Source organism: Diabrotica undecimpunctata, chromosome 2, assembly GCF_040954645.1.
Source record: "Diabrotica undecimpunctata isolate CICGRU chromosome 2, icDiaUnde3, whole genome shotgun sequence".
NCBI classification, from domain to species: Eukaryota; Metazoa; Arthropoda; class Insecta; order Coleoptera; family Chrysomelidae; genus Diabrotica; species Diabrotica undecimpunctata.
In genome coordinates this window covers 84,592,955-84,605,037 of record NC_092804.1, presented here as the reverse complement: position 1 = coordinate 84,605,037, position 12,083 = coordinate 84,592,955, and the positions used below count along the sequence as shown (strand labels likewise).

At 34.0% G+C, this 12,083-nt stretch overlaps 1 protein-coding gene across 2 annotated transcripts in view; it reads left to right on the top strand.

Moving 5' to 3' along the window:
• The window catches only part of LOC140434713 (uncharacterized), a 402,091-nt gene that overhangs the window by 112,093 nt on the left and 277,915 nt on the right, over window positions 1-12,083 (top strand). For both annotated transcript variants that reach the window (XM_072523176.1, XM_072523175.1), the window contains exon 3: window positions 11,479-11,603. In XM_072523176.1, the coding sequence (XP_072379277.1) occupies window positions 11,479-11,603 (125 nt within the window). The remainder of the gene's footprint in view (window positions 1-11,478; window positions 11,604-12,083) is intronic.

The window sequence follows — 12,083 nt, the reverse complement described above, 5'->3', positions numbered from 1 at the left end:
CAAAAAAATAGTAACAGTCTTCCAAAGAAACAAAAAAGTTACGACAGTCCTCCAAAGGAACAGAAACATCACTACAATCTTCAAAAGGTACAGAAAAATTATTACAGTCCGTCTTCAGTAATCAAAAAATTCGTGATGTTGGATGTAACACATACCAACAATACAACAGTTAAAGTTGAACAGTGACACACTTTTAACACTTAATTGAATTCAACCTGGTACAAAAATTTCAAACTTAATGGCAACAAGAGTAAACAAGAAGAGTATATATACAAAAGGCAAAAATGTAATTAGTGTAGTGTAGTTAGGTGATCTTAATGCAAGAACCGGAAAGAGCTCCAACAGTGAAATAATAGGGAGATATGGAGAAGACATTCTGAACGACAATGGTCAAAGATTAATAGATTTTTGCGAGGCACATTCTTTGATAATATTAAATGGTTTCTTCCCCCATAAGAATATACATAAATTTACATGGACGCAGCCTACCAGGAATTTAAAATCAATAATTGACTATTTCATTCATCGTAAAGATTCTAAACTAAAAACGAAGGACGTGAAGGTGTTTAGAGGGCCAGAATGTGGAAGTGACCACCATATGATTATTGCAAAAGTAATGGTGACATTTAAGAGAGAACAATCAAATCACAAAAATGATGAAGTAACAGACATAGGAACAACCATAGAAAACATAAAATATAACCTGGAAAGCTTTAAACAAGATTCGACAAAGTTCTTATATAAAATTAGAATAGCTCAGAAAATAAAAAATATAGAAACAAAGGACTTAGACCCTGAAAGTCTGTATGAGGTAATTAAAAAACATATTCATGAAGCGGCAAATGAAGCACTGGGAAAAGTTGAAAATCGGAAAAAAGGAAAACCTGAATGGTTGTCAACGGAACTAGAAGAGAAAGTTCTCAAGAAAAAACAAGCATATCACATATGGCTTCAATCCAAAGATCCTCAAGACAGAGAAATATACGCTAAATGGAATAGAGAAGTTAAAAAAGACGTGGATAAGGCGAAAAATATAAACTGGGAGGCTAAGTGTGATGAACTGGACAGATTTATGGGTGGAACAAAAGTGGCGCAAGCTTGGAAAACATTAAAACAGTTTAGGAAAAATGAGAAAAATGAAGACAACATTTCTCTCATAAAGTTAAATGAATGGGAAGAATATTATACGAAACTGCTGAAAGAGGATAGAGTAGAGTACAGATGGGAAAAGATAAGGGAATTAATAGACAACAGAGACGAAAGACAGGAAATCCCTATAATAACATTATCTGAATTGACGGAAACCTTAAAAGAGGTTAAAAACGGAAAAGCCGCAGGGCCTGGAGACATTCCCATAGAGCTGGTTAAATATGGGCCGACTGCACTTTTAGAATTAATAGTAAACCTTTTCAATAAATGTATGTGTGGAGACCAGGAAATTCCTAAAGATTGGAATAAATCTTATATAAGCTCCATATATAAGAGAGGGAATAAAAGAGACTGTTCCAATTATAGAGGTATTAGTGTGACGAGCTCTGTGGGCCGGTTGTACGGCAGAATATTAAAGAAGAGAGTTGAAAGACAGATACAAGATATTGAAGAACAAAGCGGCTTTCGTACCGGGAGATCCTGCCTTGATAATATATTTATCCTACGACAAATAATTGAAAAGCGTGTCGAAAGAAGTAGAGAGACCCATTTGGTATTTATAGACCTTGAGAAAGCATATGATAGTGTCCCGTTAAAGAAAATGTTTGAGGTCCTCAAAAGGTCCGGATTGGATTCGACGTATATCCGAGCGATATATAAATTGTACGAAAATGCAGTTAGTTGTGTAAAAATTGGAACCAGAACCTCAAATGAATTTAAAGTCACTAAAGGCCTAAAGCAAGGATGCTGTTTGTCACCGACACTCTTTAAAATATACGTCCAAGAAGCATTGAGGAATTGGAGAAATAAATGTAGATTTATGGGCATCGAAGTGGGACAAGAAACTCTGTATACATTGTTGTTTGCAGATGATCAGGTGGTGGTTGCAACCGATGAGGAAGATATAAATTATATGAATCGAAATTTATTTGAGGAATATGCCAAATGGGGGCTTACTGTAAACATAAGCAAAACAGAATATTTAAAAATTGGAGGAAATACCACAGATCTGAGGCTTGAAAACGCAGTCATAAAAGGCTGCAACCAGTATAAATATCTAGGAAGCATCATATCAGCAGATGGCAGAGTTAAGATAGATGTACAAAACCGAATAACCCAAGGGAAAAAATGCATCCGAATACTGAATTCATTACTGTGGTCTAATAAAATAAAGATGCATACCAAACTTCGCGTATACAGAGCAATTGTAGAACCAATTACCACATATGGTGCCGAATGTTGGACGATGACAAAAAATGAACGAGATAAAGTAGACGTTGTGGAAATGGATTATCTTAGAAGGTCATGTCGAGTATCGAGAATGGAAAGAATCAGGAATGAGGAAATACGAAACCGTACAGGAATTAGAGATACTCTTTCAGATAGAATACAAGGAAGGCAATTACAATGGTATGGTCACGTGATGAGAATGGAGGAGGAGCGGTGGCCAAAGAAAGCCTTAATGTATGTTCCGCCAGAAAGAAGGAAAAGGGGAAGACCACCAAATTCCTGGAGAAGAGAAATTACAAAAACAATGCAATCTAGAGGCTTAGAAGAGGGAGATTGGAGAGATAGGAAAAGATGGAGGCTGAAATGCGGGAAGCGGCAATCGCCGTAGGACCCCCGTTATATGATGATGATGATGAAAAATGTAATTAAAACTTTCCACAATACAACAAACACAGGTATATTGTATGATGATTGTACGACGTTTAAAAAATTATGCCCGCGTTAGCTCTATCCTTCGCGTGCTGTCTCTCTCGCACTGCGCTAGCGTCGATTCGAACAATTAACGCCAGGTTCGTTTTGTTTGAATGTCAATGGTAACCTAGAGTTTTGTTTTGATACGAAATAGTGGCTACTGTTTTTCAGAAAGCCGCTGTTACTTCCAATATGGGGAACTATAAGCCGTTGTCGTTTACCCGTCGGTCCTCGGAAGTCTTCCGATACATCATCTTTAAAGTCTTGCCGACAACTAGTCACACTAATGTCAATCCATACTTTTTTACCTTATGACTTGGCCAAAGTTTGGTCTTAATAGCAGATTTTCTATTTTGTGCTAGAAACTGCTATTTCTACTATTTCGTTAACTATCTCTTTACCCTTAAGTCCTTATTTATTACGGAATTGATGCTGACATTACTATAACGCAAACTAAAATTGTTATATATTTAATAGTATAAAAATGTATATTTATTAGTACTAATAAACAAGACACATGTAGATTCAACTAACTTGTTTATTGACAGAACTATGACTGAGTGACTGACATAAGACAGATTATCTAAAACATAACTGGTCTCTTTAACTAAGGGTACTTTCTTCCCCGCTTAAAAAAAAAAGAAAAAAAAATAATTAAATAAACAAATCTTACAAATCTAATTTGGTACTACCTGAACGAGTAGCAGTGACTTTGAGAATAGTAGAAAGTCTGACCTTAGTTTATCAAAGATCCGTTCAGTGTTTTCATTAAAATTATTGGATTGATTCTTATAATTACTAATAGAACTCTCTACTACTTTATTTGTTATTGATACTTCTCTAGACATTTCGTTATTAGGGTTTACATGTGTAACTGATTGTTGCCCAGGATTATTTACAACTTTTTCAGTAGTAGAAACTATCGGTTTTTGTTCGATAGTTATCTTCCTCATATTTACATCTACGAATATCACTAGCAGTTACAAAATTTATATTTTTCCCTATTGGTACTAAATATGTTGACGCACTTACAACTCGTACTGTCTTACCACTGGACCGTAACTTGGTTATTTAATTTATTCTTTTAAATTTTTTTCTAAAAATTTCTCTTTTTACCTGTTTGCACTGACCTCTCCTCAATGCCATTGCTTTTCTGGTAATAGGGTGGTGCCTTTATTTGTATGATCCCATTGGCTTGGCAAAACTCGACAAATTCACTAGAACTAAAGTGGGATCCATTATCTGAAACCAATTCAACCGGTAACCCAAACACAGCAAATACTTCTTTTAATTTAGTAATAGTTGTCCATCACTTTAACGTCAATATATTTAGATTTATTGTCTACTACTATTAAAGTGTGATTATGCTTAAGAAAGAAATCTACACTGACTCTATAAAAATTATTGGGAACATTTGGCCAAGGCAAAAATGTACTGCAATTAAAAGAGTGAAAATAAAATTGAAAATAAAAGTTTCAATATCATCTGTCAACTTGGACCAGCAACAGTAGGATATAAGTAGCATTTTTGTTCGTTCTACTCCTAAATGCTGTTCATGAAATAGGGATATTATTATGCAAAGAACTAGGAATGATTTTACATAATGATTTTAAACCGATAATTCATGTTTCCTTTTAAAAAAGGTTTCAATTACAAATCTGATACACTCAGATCAACCAACTAACGTAAAATCCATTACTTTCAATATTAACAAATCTTTCTTGGTAGCAATCATATCTTAAAAATTTAACGGAATACTATTAATTAAACTGAAAGAATAAACAGAACTTGAAATTTCTGTTTTGACGTCATCAGGAGCATCGATGGGCCATCGACATTCGCAATTATGTTTCCCTTTTTGTACTGTATTTCTGGAATACTTTTATTCTTTCCGAAAATAAATTGTAAAGGTTGCTCGTCAGTCAACAATACAAACTTTCGACCGTATATATAAATTTATGGAAACATTTTAAGGCAAATGCTGTAGCTAAATTCTCCCTTTCCAAAGTAGAATACCTTTGTTCAGCTACTGATAGTGTGCTAGATGCAAACATTATAGGTTTTAGATCACCATCTATTTTGTGGCTTAATACTGTCCCACCTCTATACCCACAAGCATCACAAGTAATAACGATTGGAAGGCGAGGGTTATAATGAGTTAATACATCATTTGACATTAGTAACTTTTTACTCTGCTGAAAAGTTTGATTAGCTTACTCAGTCCATTTAAAATCGTGTTTGATTTGCATAAATCATATAATGGTTTAAGCTTTGTAGACAACATACTAATAAATTACCCATAGAAATTTAAAAGACCTAAAAATGTTTACCTGCATTACATTTTCTGGAGCTGCAGCATTTTTAATACATACGACTTTTTTTCTTCCGTTGGATGTAAACCACCTGCATCTATAGTATGCCCTAAAAACTCTACACTTGATTTATAAAATTTACATTTACTACTGTTTATTTTAATGTTGTATTCCTCTATTTTTTTAAACATTAATCACGTTTATATGACATTCATCTAAAAATGAATTAAAATATCGTCTAAATAATATTTAGCTTTTGGTAAATTAGCCAGCACTGTATCTATTACATATACTTACTTACATATGTATATTACTTTAGCCAATAAGTTAATTTTAAGTTTACATTATTATATCTTTTATTGTATTTTTTATACGGACTTCAAACTTTATGTAAAGTGGTCAATAAACGTTCTATCTATCTATCTATCTATCTATTTGGGTTTGGAAAATACTTGGGGTTGAGCTTATGCCGTAAGTAAGTCTGTTATCTAAACAAACCCAAATGGATGCTAATAGTAAAATATTCTTTAAGTTCTTCCCCTATTTCAAGTTCCTGGTACGTTTCTTCACTGTAAAATATTTACTACCTGTTAAACTAGCATATATATCGTTAGGCAAAGGTAATACACAGTGATCCCCATCTATGGCTGTATTTATCGTCTTTTTAAAATTAACACAAATTTTAATTTGATTTATATTTCTTTTGGTACAATAACTATAGGACTAGCCTAAACACTACTGATTACCTTTGATAAAATACTTATACTGTCCATTATATTAAGTCTTCCTCTAGTTTTGGTTTCAACGCATACCGCATTTCATAAACTGTGTGAAAGATTGGTTTCATACCAATTTTATATGCTTTTTAAAATCTTTAATAGAAGATTTGGCTCCTTCCCTGAAATTGTTGTTGAATTTTGCGTTTCTACTACAACCTTTATTTTATTACTATTATTTTTAATTTGATGTTCACTACTTATTGAATCTTACTTTTCATTATTGCTGCCATTTATATTAAAACTTTTTTCCAATTTGACAAAATAACACTTATCCATTTACGTCCAAGTACTGGTAAGAATGTATGACTGCAATTTATAATTACCAAAGGTAAGCAAAATTTCCTACTATTAACCTCAACAATTACTTTAATTTTTCATAAGATTTCTAAATTTTGCCTGGTAACAACTTTCAACCTATACTTCACAGGATATATTTCTAAAAATGATAACTCTTTTTTATAATATTTAACAGGAATAACACGTTTACATGCTCCGGAATCTACTTCAAAATTTAAAAGCTTACCTTCTATATCTAACGTGACTTGACATGGTTTCTCATGCTCTTGGTTTACGTTACCAATAAATAATTCTAAGGAATTTTCCTCACACTCACTATGATCATATTACACTGTGTTCACTGATTTGTTTTCCCGCATGCAAGACTGGTGTGGCCTCTTTTGCGGCAATGGTAACACTCCAAGATCTTTGCAGGACAACTTTCTGTTTTATGATTCCTTTTACGCCGATAACATATTTTCACTGGCACTTGGTCGGATGACCATTGTTTTTATAAACGTTTGCTGTTTGTTGTACCCAACTTTAATAACACTGTATCTGACTTCAAATTTCTGGATTTATGTTCTACTGCCGCTTCTTGAAGAGCTCTTTTGAATGTTAAATTACGTCCAGTCTGTAATTTTCTTCTTATTGTATCCGATTTTAATCCACAAACGAATTTATCTCCTAAGGCTTTATTTAAGAAGTTACCAAATTAACAGTGTTTGGAAAGGTTTTTTAACTTTTGAACATAATGTACCGTTTTTAAATAAAACGAGCGGTTCTAATTTATATAAATATATTATTTATTTATAAGTTTACAGCACGATAATATCTTATCAACTAAACTTAGCTAATATCAGCGCTGCTTATATATACAAGTTATTTTGTACTAGAATATTCTGGAATAGTCCACCTCTTTCACTTGCATTAACGCTTCGATTCCATCCCAGTCGATACATCTCCTCAGAAAGAAATAACAGTCTACTGTCTTTGAAGGACACGATCTCTTCGGATTAATGAAACACATAGTAATTCGTACGCCGGTTTCTCAGAAGATCACTTCAAGCATGCTTCTGACAATCTTCCAATGCAGATTTTCTAGTACATGGCCTATCTTGTGTAAGTCCAAATTCTTGATGTCATAATTGCACACGATTTTCTTCAAATTAGTTAGAGCACGCCATATATCCTCGTAGCTTGCCCTGTCTGTATACGACTTCCTGGTCACCATATACAGCAAAGATCGAGGACCATCTTCTAATCTCAGTACTCTTCCAACTTTAGGCTGCTGATTTTTTAACTCGTCCAAACGACCGAACTTCTTATAAAATACGGACGAGATTCCTTTAGTCATCTCAAGATCTTGGGCAACGCACTGGGTTAGAAAGACGTTATGCGGAACACTAAAAAGATCCTGCTGAACTTCTGTGATCACGCCAAATGTAGCACTCTTTCTCTCTGCGGTATTTGACATAAATTTATTAAAGCTTGGTCGCCAGTCATCTTTGATCTCATATTGAAGGGTTCTTGCTTCTTCTGTTTCATTTTAGCCAGTATAAGGTGTAAGACGATTTATGTGAACTACTTTTGATTTACCTTTCGGCAACTTCCCAATTCGGTATATTACGTCATTTATTCTCTTTTTAATTTCATACGGACCTTCCCATTGTCTTGCAGTTTAGGAGACAAGCCTCGACGACGTTGTGGATTATAAAGCCAAACAAGATCAGCTACTTCATAGCTTTCATTCTTGCATCGAGAATCATATTGATCTTTCATTCTGTCACTGGCTAACTGGATGTGTTGTCGAGCAACTTCATGAATGTTGTTCATTCTTAACTTCAGGCGGTCGACATATTCTTCGCTTGCAACGCGGTGTGGCAGCAGCAGTGTGGCTTCAGACCTGGAAGATCCACTCTTGATCAAATATTTACTATGTAACCATTGAACGATCCATTAGAAACGATGGGAGCCAATGGATATCAATATAACTACCTCCGAAAGTTGGAAGCCAATGTAAAACAATAAAACTCACAACTTTCTTTGGGAGCCAATTGTCACGCCTCATTTAGTTCAATCTCTCAGGTGTGAGAACGTCTTATCTTCGAAATAAATGTGAAAAATGAGTTTGTCTAGAACAAAAACTAAGATATGAACTAATCTTAGTTAATATCTTAGTTTTTGTCCTTATTTTAATAAAAATTAAAATTTTAATATTAAATTAAAATTAAACAAAACAAATCTTGCCTATAGCATAATAAGCATAAATAAGTAATGCTATAACATAAAAAGATTTTTAAATTATACTTATGACGTTGTCTTTAAGTAGCTGGACAGGATTGCAGAATGTATTAGTTAGTTGCTGATGCAGTTTAATCTAGATACTTTCATGTTTGTAAATTGAGGTGACCACTGAGTTCTTAGTAGCAACTGCAGTTAATATTGCATGGTCGACCATGTGCTGTAGAATTCTTCACCCAAAAAGGTGGACAAAAATTGGGCCAAAAAAAAACTAGAAAAATTAAATAGTCATTTGAAGATTGAAAATAATTAGTATATTAAATAGAAAATAGCAAATTAGAAAGGATAAAATGAATATAATTATTATTAAAAAAAGTATTTAAATTATATTAAAGATTCTAACTGCATGAGACGAATTATAAGTTTAAAAGAAACATGTGCGGAGCTTATGTACTACTACTACTACTAAGGATTTCCACAGTTTTCACTGTCTTCCTTCACTCAACCGTTTTCTCCAATTTTCCCTGTCATTCCAGTCTCTATCTCGCAGGGTTCTTTTCTCCATAGCCTCGTCGATTTCATCTCTGAATGACCTTCGGGGTCTTCCTCTCTTTCTTCTTCCAATCGGGCTCCATTCTGTGATTTTGTTTATCCAGCGTCCTCTGTCCGCTCTTCTGACGTGGCCGTACCAGGATAGTCTCTTCTCCTCTATATAGTCGATTATGTCTGATTGCACTCCCTTCTCCGCTTAATCTCTGCGTTTTCAATTCTGTCTCTTTTTGTAAGTCTACAGCTTCTCCTCAGGAACTCCATTTCTACTGCTCTTATTCTACCTCTATTTCTCTTGTTTATTGTCCAGTTTTCGGACCCATATGTCAGGATACTTCTTGTCAGGGTGTTATATATTCTCTTTTTTGTCTTTATCGTAATGTTCTTATCCCACAACACTGAGTTTAGTTGTCTTATACAGTTTCTTGTTTGTCTCAGTCTGTTGTTTATATCTTCTTCTGTTGTTCCCTGATTCGATATTATGGTTCCTAAATACTTGAATTTATCTGTTCCATTTATTTGTCTTCCCTCGTCTATCTCTAGGTTTCTCATATCCTTGTTTTCTGTTGTTAGGTATTCGGTTTTCTCTAAGTTTATTTCCATTCCGTTGTTTTTATATTCTTCTTCTAGTTTTCTGAGCATAAAGCTGAGATCTTCTTCATCTTGTGCGATGACTACTTGATCGTCGGCAAAACTTCGTCGGAGCTTATGTATGTGTAAAAAAGATCAAATTATAAAAACAGATTAAAAAAATATTAACTGGAAATGTAAGTACTCATCCCAGGAAAAGATTTAATATATAAATGAATTTATTAGCAGAAGAATCCAGCTTAAATAAGCAAAAGACAATATAAAAACTATATAATCCACCTCTAAAGAATTGTGGCAATGGAAAGTGACATGACAGAGCAGAGTTGCCAATCGACAAATAACGTGTGTCGACTGAAGTAAGGCATAGAAATTTATGTGTTCCATGTCTGTGTCATAGAACAGACTGGAGTCCAATACAGGAAATATAACTGAAATAAATGAAGATTGAAAATGAAAAATAAAGATTAAATAGGATATTATGTTGATTGAAGAGTTAAATGAAGAATTGAACGCCAACTATTTTTAAAATAAATAATGAAGTTGAAATTACTAGATGAATAAAATTAAAAGAAATTGAAATAAAATAATTATTTAAATAAAACAAACGTGTGACGTTTATAATGATACAACTATTAGACAAATGCTTGAAAAGTGTTGGTAGAATAATCAAGACGTACATCATATCTTTATAGGTATCAAACAGGCTTATGATTCAATTAATCGTCTAATACTGTGGAATACAATGGTTGAGTTGGTCATACCTAAGAAACTATTTACGGTAACGCAAATGTGTGGAAGTAACTCTTTTGCACAAGTTAGAATAGGAGCTAAAACGTCAAATGCTTTCTGCGTAAATTTTGGACTGAGACAGGCAGATCCGCTGTCCCCATTGTTGTTTAACCTGGCCTTAGAATATGTCATGCGAAAAATTAATCCGAAAACCAAACCAGACATAGCTGCTCCGGGAGTAAAGATCTCTTTCGCCTGTGTCGATGACGTAGATGTAATAGCACAATCAACATTAGAAGTTAAGGAAATTTTCTTGAGCTTTGAAGAAGCTGCATTAAATATCGGTCTAAAAGTAAATGACGACAAAACAAAATACATGGTCGTTTCAGAACAAAAATGATGACGAATTAGGCAAAATGTTACTATAAACAATCGCAACTTTGAAGTGATTAAAGAATTCAAATATCTAGGAGCAACAATCACCAATGACAATAAAGTAGAACGAGAAATTGAAACGCGCATAATAGCGGGAAGCAGATATTTCTTTGCAATGCAATATCGAATGTGGTCACAACTTCTCTCGCGAGGTGGACACCTCGCCGTGGTGGACGCTGACAAAAAAAGAAGTAAATCAACTGCTGGTGTGAGAACGTAAAATCCTTCGAGTAATATATGGCACTTGCAGAGATAGCGTGACAAACGAATAGAGACGCAGACACGAGTTATACTCTCTTCGGAAATAAAAATCTAGTGAGATATATAAAGGCCAATCGGCTAAGGTGAGCAGGATATGATGGGCCGGACAAGACCAGATGGGGGAAGGTCTGTAGGACGGCCTAGAAAAAGGTCGAAAATTCAGTCAAAGAGGATCTGGTGAAAATATGGGTGAGACAATGGGAAATAGTGGCACAAGACAGACAAACATGGAAGGCAATACTAAACGCAAAGGAAAAGACTCACGAAGAGTTGTAACGCCATTGATGCGGATGACTTGAACGGATCTCCTAATTAATTTGACACGTATCTTGAACTTAAGTGACGATTATGTTTATTTTACCTAAAGTGTAGTATAATATGTATACATAAATTATATAAATTCTCTTTTATGATACCACTTGACAGGTTACTATTACTTATTTTTTTTTAAGGAATTTAGCAAATTCTAGAAGAAGTTTACCAGATATTCCATCCGAACAAATAACTACAGTAAATTGGGATCCGACAGATAACTCATCGGAGCATTATGCAACTCTTGGACAGTATCAAAATGCGGGTAAGTATGCTTATAAAAATAAAATTAAGCCTTTCGACTGTAATTAGAAAGAGAGGTTAGACTAAAACGTATATCTTGCTCTTTTTAACGATTACTCTTAAATGGATGTGAACAACCATTACCTAATACACCATTCCTAAGTTTGCAATATTTTTCATTTTTTCTTTATATTAATATTGACGCTTCGTCCATGAAAAACCGTTACAGATTTTTGCTGCTGTGAAGCTCTCTTCCTCTTGATTTCTCTTTTTTCTTAATTTTTTTTCCTTTATCATACGTAAAAGCCAATAACTTCAATTCAGATTATACGACTAAAACACCTAGAATTATACTTCCTTTTTAAGGAGATTAAATTTTTTTTTCTCTGTTGTTTCTTGGTGTAGGTATTGCTAATTTTGACTTACATAACTCTTGCCTTCCATGTTTTTAGGTTCTCTGCCGCTATTTTCCATTGTCTCACTCCCATTTTCTCCAGATCTT